The 14,126-nt window shown below is 58.7% G+C and overlaps 2 protein-coding genes across 11 annotated transcripts in view; both read left to right on the top strand.

Moving 5' to 3' along the window:
• ZNF638 (zinc finger protein 638) overlaps positions 1-4,692 on the top strand; it is a 73,478-nt gene extending 68,786 nt beyond the window's left edge. The window contains exon 34 of the mRNA XM_071808419.1: positions 4,681-4,692. The gene's annotated coding sequence lies outside the window, so the exon portion shown is untranslated. The remainder of the gene's footprint in view (positions 1-4,680) is intronic.
• DYSF (dysferlin) overlaps positions 1-14,126 on the top strand; it is a 104,828-nt gene that overhangs the window by 8,799 nt on the left and 81,903 nt on the right. For 5 of the 10 annotated variants that reach the window (XM_071808423.1, XM_071808426.1, XM_071808422.1 and 2 more), the window contains exons 3-19: positions 625-716; positions 2,235-2,340; positions 4,411-4,525; positions 4,672-4,868; positions 5,402-5,530; positions 6,177-6,239; positions 6,415-6,465; positions 6,552-6,582; positions 8,349-8,464; positions 8,646-8,772; positions 9,005-9,108; positions 10,194-10,262; positions 10,344-10,387; positions 10,520-10,602; positions 12,225-12,266; positions 13,277-13,392; positions 13,707-13,820. In XM_071808423.1, the coding sequence (XP_071664524.1) occupies positions 625-716; positions 2,235-2,340; positions 4,411-4,525; positions 4,672-4,868; positions 5,402-5,530; positions 6,177-6,239; positions 6,415-6,465; positions 6,552-6,582; positions 8,349-8,464; positions 8,646-8,772; positions 9,005-9,108; positions 10,194-10,262; positions 10,344-10,387; positions 10,520-10,602; positions 12,225-12,266; positions 13,277-13,392; positions 13,707-13,820 (1,599 nt within the window). The remainder of the gene's footprint in view (positions 1-624; positions 717-2,234; positions 2,341-4,410; positions 4,526-4,671; positions 4,869-5,401; positions 5,531-6,176; positions 6,240-6,414; positions 6,466-6,551; positions 6,583-8,348; positions 8,465-8,645; positions 8,773-9,004; positions 9,109-10,193; positions 10,263-10,343; positions 10,388-10,519; positions 10,603-12,224; positions 12,267-13,276; positions 13,393-13,706; positions 13,821-14,126) is intronic. The other 5 variants (XM_071808425.1, XM_071808427.1, XM_065837451.2 and 2 more) reach the window with 1 other exon arrangement.

The following is a 14,126-nucleotide window of genomic DNA, read 5'->3' on the forward strand; positions in this document are numbered from 1 at the left end:
CTCTAATATAATCACACTGTGATTCTCTATATTATTCACCATTTTTCCCAATCTATTTTGTAGACCTTCCTTGTTATAATCTGCCGAGGTTTGATACAGATCTTCTCAGATAGGCCAGCGTAAAAAGTCGCCAAAGACAACTCGTTATTAAACTCCCAAATTCATCTCTTGTAAATCCAACTTCCAGATTTCCGTCTGGGTTTTCATTATTCATTCGCTTTTCTTTTTCGCTCACATTTCGCGTACATTACTTACACACACTACGTCCTTTCTTGGCAATACGTGGTGATTTTGTGCAGGACAGACGGACGCCGTGATGATGGGTCGGGCCAACGCCGCAGAGCAATGGGTTGTATAACCCTTCCTCGTCTTATTTCTATACCCAGGATTGTCCAAATCCCTTCCTTCCTTAGTAGACTATTGAAAAATGACAACTGAAGTTGTCAGCTAAGTCTCCAGAGTTAAATAGAATGGTTTTCCACCACATCTGATGCTTTTCCCCAGGTAACTCCTCCAGTTTACTGGAGTTCCAGGTGACAAATACCCTGAGTACTGTCGCTTGCTCCCATGCCCATCCTTTTATAGCTCAATGTTCAGCTCCCCAACCTCGATCTTCCCCCCCAGGGCTTCGAGTGGGACCTGAAGGGCTCTCCCCTGGACCCGGCTGCCGAACTCACCGTCGTCGTCAAAGACCATGAGACCGTGGGGAGGAACAGGTGGGGCCGGCCCGGCTGGGGTGGCACCTGCCGGCTGTCACCCGTGGGCACCCCCGGGGCCGTGCGCGGGGGGCTGGGGTGTTTGGGGGGGTCACCTCGCTGTGCTGTGCCTCAGTTTCCCCACAAACGCGCTCCCGGGTGCGTTTTCGGGCTGGGAGGTGCCCCGGGGGGACCCTGGCGCTCTTCTCCCCCCACCCAAACCTCAGCACGACCAGCGAGGGTTTTGCCCCCCCGGGTGCCCTTTGCGGTGCGGGCGGCTGGTGGGAGGCGAGAGCTGCATTTTTAGGCTGCTTGGCTCAACAATCCGGGGTGAAAAACCCGCTTTTGAGAGCACACAGGGAGCCTTGTGCCGCTGGCGCAGCCGCTCGGCGCCGCTCGGCCCCGGTGACGGGGGGGGAGCCGGTGGCCAAGCTCCTTCCCTGAACACTCTTGGCCTGGGAAGGGCGGCGTTCGCAAAATCAATGACCCGGGTCGGTTTCCTTCCTCCTGGCAGCTCCCGGTGCCCCAGGGTCAGGTTTTGGGGGCTCCTCGCAGGGTGACAGATGGTGGTGCCACCTCCAGCCCCGGGACACCCAGCGCGACCACCCCCAGTGACCACATCTCCGTGCAGGGCTCCTTAAGCCGGGATCGCTGCTTGTGCAGGGAAAATCATATAGGAAACCATTTATTTTGGGCAGTGGAGAGCGGGAAGGAGGCTCCTGTTTCCAGGGCTGGAGCCGGCGCTGGGTTTGATCTCAGGCTGGAGGCCAAGGGAGGTGGAGCTGGGTCGGGGCCAGCTCAGTGGCGTCTGTGTCCCTATAAATAGTGCCAGGGGGAAGTGTCCTGGCTCCCGGTGCAGGGAGATTTCGGCTGCTGTGAGCCGCTGTGATGCTCTGGCGGGTTGTCCCCTCTCTGTCACCAAGGTGAAGGTGGATTTTGGCTTTTTCTTCCCTCTGGAGAAAGAACCAACCTGACCGTCTGCCCTGACACGACCCAGACGGCGCAGTGATCGGTGACTGGCAATGAACGTCCTGTTGCCGTCTGAAATCACTGAATGTTTGGGTTGGAGGGACCTCCCCAGTCCCCCAGTGCCCCCTGCCATGACAGGGACATCTTCACCAGCTCAGGTTGCTCAGAGCCTGACCAGCCTGGCCTGGGATGTCTCAGGGATGGTTCAGCCACCACCTCTCTGGCCAACCTGGGCACTGGTGGCGCAGGGACACTGGTGGCGCAGGGACACTGGTGGTGCAGGAACACCGGTGGCACACAGACACTGGTGACACAGGGACAGCAGCCTTGGTTAACAGCCCTGAGCTCCCCCTGCTCCACTGAAACCCCCAACCTCGCATCTCTGTTTCCCCCCTTGGCGAAGATAAATCCATCAATGGTTCAGCTTATGGCTCCTGGTTCCTCCACGTGGACTTTTTGGTGCTTGTCCTCGATGCGAAGGGCACCCCAGAGCTGCTGGGGCTGGGTCGCTGGGTGGGGGTGTGGCGGTGTCCCCGTGTCCCCCCCGCTGACAGCGCTGCTCCCGCTCAGGTTCCTGGGGGAAGCGCGGGTGCCCCTGCGCGATGTGCTGTCCTCGCCCAGCCTGGCCGCCTCCTACAGCCTGCAGCTGCTGGACTCGCGGGGACAGAGCACCGGGGTGAGTGCTGACAGCCACAGACCAGTATGGGTACGGGTCCTGCCCCCGCGCTCCCAGTCACAGACCAGTATGGGTACGGGTCCTGCCCCCGCGCTCCCAGTCACAGACCAGTATGGGTACGGGTCCTGCTGCCGCGCTCCCAGTCACAGACCAGTATGGGTACGGGTCCTGCCCCCGCGCTCCCAGTCACAGACCAGTATGGGTACGGGTCCTGCTGCCGCGCTCCCAGTCACAGACCAGTATGGGTACGGGTCCTGCCCCCGCGCTCCCAGTCACAGACCAGTATGGGTACGGGTCCTGCTGCCGCGCTCCCAGTCACAGACCAGTATGGGTACGGGTCCTGCTGCTGCGCTCCCAGTCACAGACCAGTATGGGTACGGGTCCTGCCGCCGCGCTCCCAGTCACAGACCAGTATGGGTACGGGTCCTGCCGCCGCGCTCCCAGCCACAGACCAGTATGGGTACGGGTCCTGCCGCCGCGCTCCCAGTCACAGACCAGTATGGGTACGGGTCCTGCCGCCGCGCTCCCAGTCACAGACCAGTATGGGTACGGGTCCTGCCGCCGCGCTCCCAGCCACAGACCAGTATGGGTACGGGTCCTGCCGCCGCGCTCCCAGTCACAGACCAGTATGGGTACGGGTCCTGCCGCCGCGCTCCCGGTCACAGACCAGTATGGGTACGGGTCCTGCCCCCGCGCTCCCAGTCACAGACCAGTATGGGTACGGGTCCTGCCCCCGCGCTCCCAGTCACAGACCAGTATGGGCACCAGCCCTGCCGCTGCGCTCCCAATTACAGACCAGTATGGGCAATGGCCCTGCCACTGCAGCTCCCAGTTGGAGATGAGTTTAAGATCAGTCTGAGCAGTGTCCCTGCAGTGCAGCTCCCAGTTTGAGACCAGTTTGAGATGCAGTGTCCTGCAGTGCAGCTCCCAGTGTGAGGCCAGTTTGAGGCCAGTTTGAGCAGTGTCCCATAGTGCAGCTCCCAGTTTGAGACCAGTTTGAGCAGTGTCCCTGCAGTGCAACTCCCAGTTTGAGGCCAGTTTGAGACCAGTTTGAGACCAGTTTGAGCAGTGTCCCGCAGTGCAGCTCCCAGTTTGAGACCAGTTTGAGCAGTGTCCCTGCAGTGCAGCTCCCAGTTTGAGACCAGTTTGAGGCCAGTTTGAGACCAGTTTGAGCAGTGTCCCATAGTGCAGCTCCCAGTTTGAGACCAGTTTGAGGCCAATTTGAGACCAGTTTGAGCAGTGTCCCATAGTGCAGCTCCCAGTTTGAGGCCAGTTTGAGACCAGTTTGAGGCCAGTTTGAGACCAGTTTGAGCAGTGTCCCATAGTGCAGCTCCCAGTTTGAGGCCAGTTTGAGACCAGTTTGAGGCCAGTTTGAGACCAGTTTGAGCAGTGTCCCATAGTGCAGCTCCCAGTTTGAGGCCAGTTTGAGACCAGTTTGAGGCCAGTTTGAGACCAGTTTGAGCAGTGTCCCGTAGTGCAGCTCCCAGTTTGAGGCCAGTTTGAGACCAGTTTGAGGCCAGTTTGAGACCAGTTTGAGGCCAGTTTGAGACCAGTTTGAGCAGTGTCCCATAGTGCAGCTCCCAGTTTGAGGCCAGTTTGAGACCAGTTTGAGCAGTGTCCCATAGTGCAGCTCCCAGTTTGAGGCCAGTTTGAGACCAGTTTGAGACCAGTTTGAGACCAGTTTGAGGCCAGTTTGAGACCAGTTTGAGGCCAGTTTGAGACCAGTTTGAGACCAGTTTGAGCAGTGTCCCATAGTGCAGCTCCCAGTTTGAGACCAGTTTGAGCAGTGTCCCGCAGTGCAGCTCCCAGTTTGAGTCCAGCTCTTGAGCTGCTGCACCCCCCAGCAGCACGTGCCCAGTGTCAGCTGTCACCGAGGCTCCAGCACGTGCCCAGTGTCAGCTGTCACCGAGGCTCCAGCACATGCCCAGTGTCAGCTGTCACCGAGGCTCCAGCACGTGCCCAGTGTCAGCTGTCACCGAGGCTCCAGCACGTGCCCAGTGTCAGCTGTCACCGAGGCTCCAGCCCAGGAGAGCGTTTCTGGCCCCCGTATAACAAACTCTGCTCTTCCAGGCTCTCCTCAGCCTGCAGGTGTCCTACATCCCCCCGCCGGGTGCCGTCCCCCTCTTCCCTCCTCCGGCCCCCCCCGAGCTGGCACCGCCCGCTGCTGAGCCCGACACGGTCACCGGTAACCAGACCCCTTCACGTGGGACGGCGGGGGTGACGTGTCCCCCCGTAGCATCACGGTTTTCCCAGCTGGACCCCTCACCTTGGGGTCCCACGACCCGGGACCCCCTGTGCTCGTGTCTGCATCTCCTTCCTCCCCATGTACAGAAACAACTGGAGAGGAGGAGACGGAGGATCAGGTGGCGACGGGGGACGAGACGGAGCCCTCGTCGGCCTCAGGGCCACCGGGGTCCGAGCCCCCATCGCTGCCCCGCAAACCCCCCATGCACCACGTCCAGGGGGTGAGGAGGAGGAGGAGGAGCTCAACCAAAAAGCCTCTGTCCAACAAGCCGCAGGATTTCCAGGTGAGATGAGGCTGGTGGGGATGAGACCCCCTCCTGAAGCCACTGCCCCAGGGTCCCCCAGCTGGTCCCTGTAGAACCACTAAATGGTTTTGCTTGGGAAAGCCCCTCAAGTTCATCGAGCCCAACTGTTCCCCCACCCCTGTCCCTGCCCCATGTCCTGAGAACCTCCTGTCCGTCTGTCCAGCCCTCCAGGGATGGTGACTCCAGCACTGCCCTGGGCAGCCTGTTCCAATGCCCAGGACATGGGACAGTGACGGGGTTGGGTTAATGGTTGGACTCGATGATCTTAAGGGTCTCTTCCAACCAAAATGATTCTGTGATTGTTCCCCGAGCCTGGAACGTCCATGGGGTTGTTGTGCCCCAAGCGCAGGACCCGGCACTTGGCCTTGGTGACCCTCAGACAATTGGCTCAGCCCATCGATCCAGCGGGTCCAGACCTCTCTGTAGATCCTTCCCACCCTCATCACCTGGGAGGTGCCCCCCAGGCAGGACCGGCCCCAGTGACCCCCTGCCTTGTCCCCTCTCCCGCCCAGATCAGGGTGAGGGTCATCGAGGCCCGGCAGCTCCCTGGGGTCAACATCAGGCCCGTGGTGAAGGTGATGGTCGCCGGGCAGACCAAGAGGACCAGGATACGCAAAGGCAACAGCCCCTTCTTTGACGAGGTGAGGGGGTATCTGCTACAGGTGTAGCTGGGGGGTCAGGAGACATTCGGGAGCCTTATGGGTTGGGGTCCTGAGGGATGGAAACCCCGAGGTGGGGATGTGGCGATGGGACCTCAACGGCAGAGAAGCTCAGGGAGCAGCAGGTCCAGCATCTGCAACCTTCATCCAGGACTCGTCTTGGTCCCCATCCTCAGGTGGCTCATGTGTCGCAGTGCCACCAGTAGCATCCTGGTGGCATCCTGGGCGTGACAATTCAGCTGGGTGTGCAGGAGGGGTACGCTCGGCCAGTCGCGGGTGACTCGTCCCCAGCCCTGTCCCCACAGGGGATGCTTTTTAGGACATTTCCAGAATCTGCTTCAAGCCGCCCCTCTGCTTTATGTGGAGCCCCCCAGGATTGCTGCTTAGGACACGCTTTGCAAACCAGCCCAGCAGAAGCCAACTGGAGGATGGTGCTGGTTGGGGTGCACCAAAGCCACAACAGCCCTCTAGGGGGCTGGTGCTGTTCATGGGATGGGGTCCCACCTAAGAGGAGGAGAGGGTGCTCCAGGGTGTGGAATTTGGGGCACGGGAGAGGCTGGGGGGTGGGAGCAACCCACGAGGGGCTGATGCAGAGCCCACCATGCACCCTCACCCCTCCCTCCAACAGACCTTCTTCTTCAACGTCTTCGAGGCGCCGGCCGAGCTGTTCGACCTGCCCATCTTCATCACGGTGAGCGCTGCCCGACGCCAGCCCTGTCCCACGGGACGGGGCTGATGCTGGGGGACGTCACCTTGTCCCCCTCCCCACAGTACCCCCTGATTCCGCAGGTGGACGTGCAGGGCTGTCCTCCACCATGGGAGGATTTGGGCTGGATTTACCTTTTCTCCTTCATTTCATCCCGCAGGTTGTGGACTCCCGGTCGTTCCGGACGGACTCGGTGATCGGGGAGTTTCGGGTAAGGCCACCCCCGTTTCGCTCCCCATTTTCCCCACACTGACCCGTGGCGTGGACACTGACATTTATTTTCCTTTTTTCGCACAGATGGATGTCGAGACCGTTTACTCGGAGCCAAGTGAGCCCAGGGGGGAGCCGGGTCGGGCCGGGGTCACCTTCCGCGCCTGGGGGTCGCTTTGGGAAACCCCTCTTTTGGGGCCAAACCTTGGGGAAATGCACACACGCATCACCGCTTTCCCAGGCGTGTCCCTGCATCCATCACCACCCTGTTCTCTTCTTCCTTCTTCTTCCTTCCTTCTTCTTCCTTCCTTCTTCTTCCTTCCTTCTTCTTCCTTCCTTCTTCTTCCTTCCTTCTTCTTCCTTCCTTCTTCCTCCTTCTTCCTCCTTCTTCCTCCTTCTTCCTCCTTCTTCCTCCTTCTTCCTCCTTCTTCCTCCTTCTTCCTCCTTCTTTCTTCCTTCTTTCTTCCTTCTTTCTTCCTTCTTCCTCCTTCTTTCTTCCTTCTTCTTCCTTCTTCTTCCTTCTTCTTCCTTCTTCTTCCTTCTTCTTCCTTCTTCTTCCTTCTTCTTCCTTCTTCTTTCTTCTTTCCCTTCTTTTCTCTTCTTTCTTTTTATTCTTCACTTCTTCTTTCTTTCTTTCTATTCTTTCTCCTCCTCCTCTTCCTTCTTCTCTCTATTCCAAGATGTGCATCCTTGAGGATTTCAAGTCATCATGCCATCGACTCACTGGCAGAAACCCCCACCAGCACAACCCTTTTTTTGGCTTGAGTCTGTCTCATTATTTTATCTTTTATCTATTGTTTTATCTCAAAGGAGATAAAATAACGCTTATAAAAATTTTCCTAGTCTGATCACTGCAGAGAAGAACTCGGTCATTTTAGCTGTAAAGAATTAAGATCCACAAGGCAAATCCCTTAATAATTTGCTTTAACTTTTGGGCAGCCCTGAATTTGTCAGGTGGTTGGACCGGACTAGGTCCCAACTGAAATAGTTCTCCTTCTCCTTCTCCTTCTCCTTCTCCTTCTCCTTCTCCTTCTCCTTCTCCTTCTCCTTCTCCTTCTCCTTCTCCTTCTCCTTCTCCTTCTCCTTCTCCTTCTCCTTCTCCTTCTCCTTCTCCTTCTCCTTCTCCTTTCTCCTCCTTCTTTCTCCTGCTCCTCGTCCTGCTCCTCATCCTGCTCCTCCTCCTTCTTCTCCTCCTCCTCCTTCTTCTCCTCCTCCTCTTCCTCTTCCTCTTCTCCTTCTCCTCCTCCTCCTCTTCCTCTTCTCCTCCTCCTCCTTCCTCTTCTCCTCCTCCTCCTTCCTCTTCTCCTTCTCCTCCTCCTCCTTCCTCTTCTCCTTCTCCTCCTCCTCCTTCCTCTTCTCCTTCTTCCTCTTCTCCTTCTTCCTCTTCTCCTTCCTCTTCTCCTTCTTCCTCTTCTCCTTCTTCCTCTTCTCCTTCTTCCTCTTCTCCTTCCTCTTCTCCTTCCTCTTCTCCTTCCTCTTCTCCTTCCTCTTCTCCTTCCTCTTCTCCTTCCTCTTCTCCTTCCTCTTCTCCTTCCTCTTCTCCTTCCTCTTCTCCTTCCTCTTCTTCTCTGCTTCTTCTTCCCCTTCCTTTTCCCTTTCTCCTCCTTCTCCTACTTCTTCCTCTCCTCTCTCCTCTCTCCTCTCTCCTCTCTCCTCTCTCCTCTCTCCTCTCTCCTCTCTCCTCTCTCCTCTCTCCTCTCTCCTCTCTCCTCTCTCCTCTCTCCTCTCTCCTCTCTCCTCTCTCCTCTCTCCTCTCTCCTCTCTCCTCTCTCCTCTCCTCTCCAGAGGAATGTAGTATTTATCATGAACCCCCCAAAGAGCATCCCCGAGTCCCGTCCCCGCAGGTCCGCGGCCCAGCCCGTGGGTCTCATTCCTTTCCCCCAGAACACGCGTTCCTCAGGAAGTGGCTGCTGCTCTCGGACCCGGAGGATTTCTCCGCGGGGGCCAAGGGCTACCTGAAGGTCAGCCTGTTCGTGCTGGGGCCCGGAGATGAAGCTCCCGTGAGTATCGTGATTTGGGGACCTTCCATCCACGGTGCTCCGCCACCCTGGGCCACCCAACCCAGGGGAGCCACAGCGTTACCTTCCTCTGTTTTGGGGCCGTGCTGCTGGATTTTTGCTGCTCGTTTCAAGACTTTTGAGGAGCTCGGTTGTGTTTTTGTCTTGTCCTGTTGTCCTGCAGCTGGAGAAGAAGGAAATCTCTGAAGACAAGGAGGACATCGAGGGCAACCTCCTGCGTCCCACCGGGGTCACCCTGAGAGGGGCTCATTTCTGCCTGAAGATCTTCAAGGCTGAAGATTTGCCCCAAAGTGAGTGCTGCCTTTGCTGGGGAATGAGGGCACGGAGGAGGAATCTTCATCCATAGCCTTGCTCCGAAGACCTTGCAGATATCGCTCAGGCTTAACGTACTGGGAGATGAGTCTTTTACTGGTGTAGACTGGTTTTCCCCACCTGGCTCCATGGAGATGTGCAGCGCAGCTGGTGGCACAACCTGGACGCCCTGCGCCCCCGTGGTTTCTCAGCATCTCCTTCCCTTCCCAGTGGACGACGCCGTCATGGACAACGTCAGGCAGATCTTCGGCTTCGAGAGCAACAAGAAGAACCTGGTGGATCCCTTTGTGGAAGTCAGCTTCGCGGGCAAGATGGTGAGCGGGGCCACCTCCCTGGGGCGTGGGGCTGGGACGGCAGCACTGCATGGGGAATATTTGGTCCCAATGTGGGGAAAATTCGGTCCTTCACTTTACTGGAGCATTTGCCAAGGTCCCATCACCCCTTGTTTCACCCCGTTCTCTCCCCCCACTCGCAGTGTCCCAAAGGCAGGAGCTGAGAGCAGCCCAGCCGATGTCCCCAGCCCTGTCCCCATGCCATGGTGACGCTCCAGACCCAGACACGGGTGCTGGGCTGCACCGGAGCAATTTCTTTGCTGGGCTCTTTGTGGTGCTGCTGCATTGGGAATGTGGCTGGAGGAGCTGAGCTCCCGGGGAAGGGACAGGGGAAGGTGACAGCACAGCCGCAGAGGGTTCTGCTGCTCTTTGTGCTGCCTGAAGCGAGTGGGTGCTGTCCCCATGCCACCAAATGTCCCCCCGTGAGCAGCCAGGGTGTGGAGGTGACTCTGGTGGCTTTGCAGAGCCCTGTCCCGCTCCCTTTGCTGCTGGGTCCCCTCCAGTGCCTTTGCCAAGTGATGTCCCCATGAGCCGCTGCTCATCTTTTGATCTGCACTAAAGGGCTGGGAGTCTCCCCTGCCCATAAATCCTCCCCTGGGGAGGGACAGGAGCTCAGGACATTATCCCAAGCAAACACAGCGAGAAGGGGGTGAGGTTTTGGTGGTCCCAAGGGGAAGGTGAGGTCCCCAAGCAGCCCAGAGCATCCTCTGCCTTGGCACAGAGCGGGTGCTGAGCCCCCCAGGTCACCCATCAGATAGGGTCTGTATTTTGGGGATCTGAGGTTCCAGCTCTGGGGACGTGGTGTGTGGCAGCGCAGCCGCCAGCTGCAAGTGCTGGGGTGACACGGGATGGATCTGGGGAACAATTTCTTCCCCAAAGGGCTGTGGGGCATTGGAACAGGCTGCCCAGGGCAGTGCTGGAGTCACCATCCCTGGAGGGCTGGACAGACGGACAGGAGGTTCTCAGGACATGGGGCAGGGACAGGGGTGGGGGAACAATCGGACTCGGTGATGCTAAGGGGGCTTTTCCAACCCAAATGGTTCTGTTCTATGTTGTTGCCCCTCCAGCTCTACTCCAGGATCCTGGAGAAGAACGCCAACCCCCAGTGGAACCAGTGCCTGACGCTGCCGGCCATGGTGAGCGTGGGTGCCCCTGCAGCCCCCACCCACCCGCACGCCCCCCACCGCTCACTGCTCCTCTCCCCCCTCTTTTCCCAGTTCCCGTCCATGTGTGAGAAGATGAGGATCCGGGTGACCGACTGGTGAGAGGGGAGGGGGTCACAGGGGGCTGCCCGCGGGGAGGGCGGCGCTGGAGGAGTGGGATGGGCAGGGGGACACGCCACGGGTGACCCCCCCGTGTCCACAGCGCGTTGGCATCGCGGGTTGTGTTTCAGGGACCGTCTGACGCACAACGATGTCATCGGCACTGCCCACCTCTGCATGTCCAAGATCTCGGCCCCCGGCGGGGAGCTGGAGGGTAAGGGGGGCAGCAGGACGGGATTTGGGGTGCATGGCCGTGGAGGGCCCTGCATGATCCCGGCTGCAGGTTGGTGTTGGCTTGGGGGATGTCACCGCCGCTGTGGTCCCTGCCCAGTCACTGTGTGGGGGAGATGCTGGGGGTTGCTGCATCCCATGATCTGTGGTCTGGTCGGACCTGGTCCCTCCTGCTTTGTGGTTTTGGAGAACTTCAGGTGATCTGAAGGTTGGCTTCAGGTCGGGGTGTTCAGCTGCAGAGGAGAAGCTCTGGGGAGACCTAATTATGGCCTTTCCAGATTTAGAAGGGGCTGATAGGAAAGATGGGGACAGACTTTTGAGCAGGGCCTGTTGTGATAGGACAAGGGGTGATGGTTTAGACTAAAGGAGGGAGATTCAGGCTGGACATGAAGAAGAAAGTTTTGACACTGAGGGTGGTGAGAGCCTGGCCCAGGTTGGGCAGAGAGGTGGTGGCTGAACCATCCCTGGAGACATCCCAGGCCAGGCTGGACGGGGCTCTGAGCAACCTGAGCTGGTGCAGATGTCCCTGTCATGGCAGGGGTGGCACTGGGGGCTGGGAAGGTCCCTTCAGCCCAAACTGTTCTGTGACTCTATGATCCCAGCAGTGTTGGGCTGGTGGGGGTTGCAGAGCTGCTATCACCAGAGGTTTTGCTTCTCTTTCCTTGCCGAGCGAGGTGACTGTCTCCTCTGTGTGGTTGGTGACAGGCGGTGGTGGCACCAGCGCTGGAACGTGCCGCGTCCCACCTGTGCGTGTCCCCACTGAGGCTGTCGTGGTGTGGGGTTCAGGTCTAGCTGAGGGTGCTGTTTCAAGCCCCAGGGACATTCTGAAGCAAAGGACCACTGTGGAGGTGCTTGGGTGGGTGACACCGACCACGTCAGCTGTGCCAAGCAGGACGGCAGGGAGTGGGGACACTCTTGTGGGGCTGCCAAGAGCCGGGACAGGTCCAGGAACAACGTCTGCCCTAATCCGCATGAGCATCTCCCGCTGCTAACGAGCTTCTGTGACACTTGCAGCCCCATGGGGACTCCTCACCTTGGCTTTGTGCATCCCTGAGAGCCTTGGGTGTCCTGCAACCCCCCACCCCGCCAGGAGCATCCCCATGACGTGGGGACATGGGACAGGGCTGGCAGCAGCCGCGTGTCCCACAGCCCAAACCCCCCAGCGCTGCCCGGCCATGCATGCGGGGCTGGGGTTGGGGTGCAGGACCCTCGAGGTGCTTGTGTGTCCACCCCCATCTTCTCCAGTTAAAATGCAGCTCCTGGGCTGGGCTGGAGAGACAGAGAGGCCGGGAGGAGGAGGAGGGTGCCGGGGTCTGCCCACCCCACCCCAGCACCGGGACCTGCTGGGTCCCGAGGAGACACCGGGGACCCGCAGCTCCCCATGGGCCCATCCAGCTTCAGCGGTTCCCAAATTCCCCCATTTCACCCCAATCCCGCAGCCTCCGGGGAGGGCGATGGGGCTATTCCGCAGCCTCCCGCTTTCTCTCTCTGTCTCTCCCGTGTCTGTTGGCACCAAAAGCCCATGAGAGCATCCATAACCCTCCATCCTCCCTCCTGCTCTTCCGCCTGCCTGTCCTGACCTCTCTCCATCTCTTTGTGCCTCAGATGAGTTTCCTGCTCTCGCGAAGCCTCTGAAAGCCGCAGACCGTACGTCCCCTTAACCGCTCGGTTTGCAGTCACCGCTTTGGGTAATGATTTTGCTGGTTCAGCTGCCGTCGGCGCTGGAGCCTTGGCCGGAGCTGGGGGAGCATCAGCCAGGCCAGGCTGGACGGGCGCTGAGCAACCTGAGCTGGTGAAGGTGTCCCTGCCCATGGCAGCGGGAACTGGGGAGCTGGGAAGGTCCTTTCAACCCAAACCATTCTACGATTCCGTGATTTCTGGCCCTTTGCTGCTCCTTCTTCTCAAGGCTTCATGAAAATGAGCTGTTCTCTTCCAAGCACTCTTACTGCTGTAAGGAGAGCATGGTGTAAATCCCATGCACCAGTTCATACCAGCAAAGCAATTCCCCTTCTTTAGGGACCCTTCCTGGGACTGGGGGGCTCTGTGCTGTCTGCACAGCCCCAAACCCGCCTTGTCTTTCTCCTGCAAAAAGATGAACTGGTGAGGGGCTGGAGCACAAGTGTGATGGAGCGGCTGAGGGAGCTGGGGGTTCAGCTGGAGAACAGGAGCTGAGGGGAGACCACCTGATCTCTGAACTGCCTGAAAGGAGCTTGGAGCCAGGGGGTCAGGCTCTGCTCCCCAGGAACAAGCGCCAGGAGCAGAGGAAACGGCCTCAAGTTGCCCAGGGGAGGTTGAGGTTGGATGTGGGAACAATTTCTTCCCCAAAGGGCTGTGGGGCATTGGAACAGGCTGCCCAGGGCAGTGCTGGAGTCACCATCCCTGGAGGGCTGGACAGACGGACAGGAGGTTCTCAGGACATGGGGCAGTGCTGGGGTTGGGTAACAGGTGAACTCAATCATCTTGAGAGGCTTTTCCAGCCAAAATGGTTCTGTGCTTCTAAGCGGTTGTAGGACTTTAAGGGGGTGAAAAGTTGCAGCATTTTGGTGGCTTCCAGACACACGCGTGCGGTCCCCGTGGTTCTGCAGCGAAGCCCCGTGGGACACATCCCCGAGGTGCCTTCTGGGCTCTCTAACAGCTCTTTTCCCCTCGGTCCCCAGCGGACGACGGGCTCGGGTTCCTGCCGACCTTCGGTCCCTGCTACATCAACCTCTACGGCAGCCCCCGCGAGTTCACCGGCTTCCCTGACCCTTACGAGACTCTCAATTTAGGAAAGGTGACGTCGCCGTCTTTCCAGCAGAAGCTCGACTAAACCACCACCCCCTCCTTGCCAAAATAACGCTGCTATTAACCCAAGCTGGCTTTGTTATTAGGATCCTGCGCCACGTTCTCTGCCCCTGGCTCTTCCCGCTGGCTAAACCCCTCCTGATGTCTCTGCGCTGCCCAAACGCTCTCCACCTTCGAGGCGCTTGCAGAAATGCTTTGCCTGATCTCCTTCCTCTGCAACAAAGCCCTTTGGAGGCAAACACAGATCTCAGCCATGGGGAGGGGACGCCGGGGTCTGACGCCTGTCCCTGGTTCTGCCCCAAGGGCGAAGGAGTGGCGTATCGCGGCAGGGTGCTGGTGGAGCTGGAGACCAAGCTGGTGGAGCACGTGGAGCAGAAGGTGGAGGACATTTCCGCGGATGACATCCTGCGGGTGGAGGTAACGGGGTCTCCGTGGGGCGTCTGTCCCCGTGGGCTCTGGGGTTGTTGCTCTGGTGGTCCTGGATGGGTGATGTCCCACTGAGTGGTCGGTGAGCTCGTGGATCTTGTCTCCTCCTGCGTTTCCATCCCAAGGTGTCCACCTTGCTCCATCTGAGCTGCTGTAGAGAGCAGACCATGGAGAACATAGAGAGGTGGGAGATTTGCTCCAGCAGGACCCCAGTCCCAACTTGAGCCCTATTGCAGATGCGCTCCTTTTGCTCCTTTCTTCAGGTCTAAACTGCATTTTTAAGGAAAGTTCTGGCCT

The sequence above is a fragment of the Patagioenas fasciata genome, chromosome 4 (genome assembly GCF_037038585.1).
Source record: "Patagioenas fasciata isolate bPatFas1 chromosome 4, bPatFas1.hap1, whole genome shotgun sequence".
Taxonomy (NCBI): Eukaryota; Metazoa; Chordata; class Aves; order Columbiformes; family Columbidae; genus Patagioenas; species Patagioenas fasciata.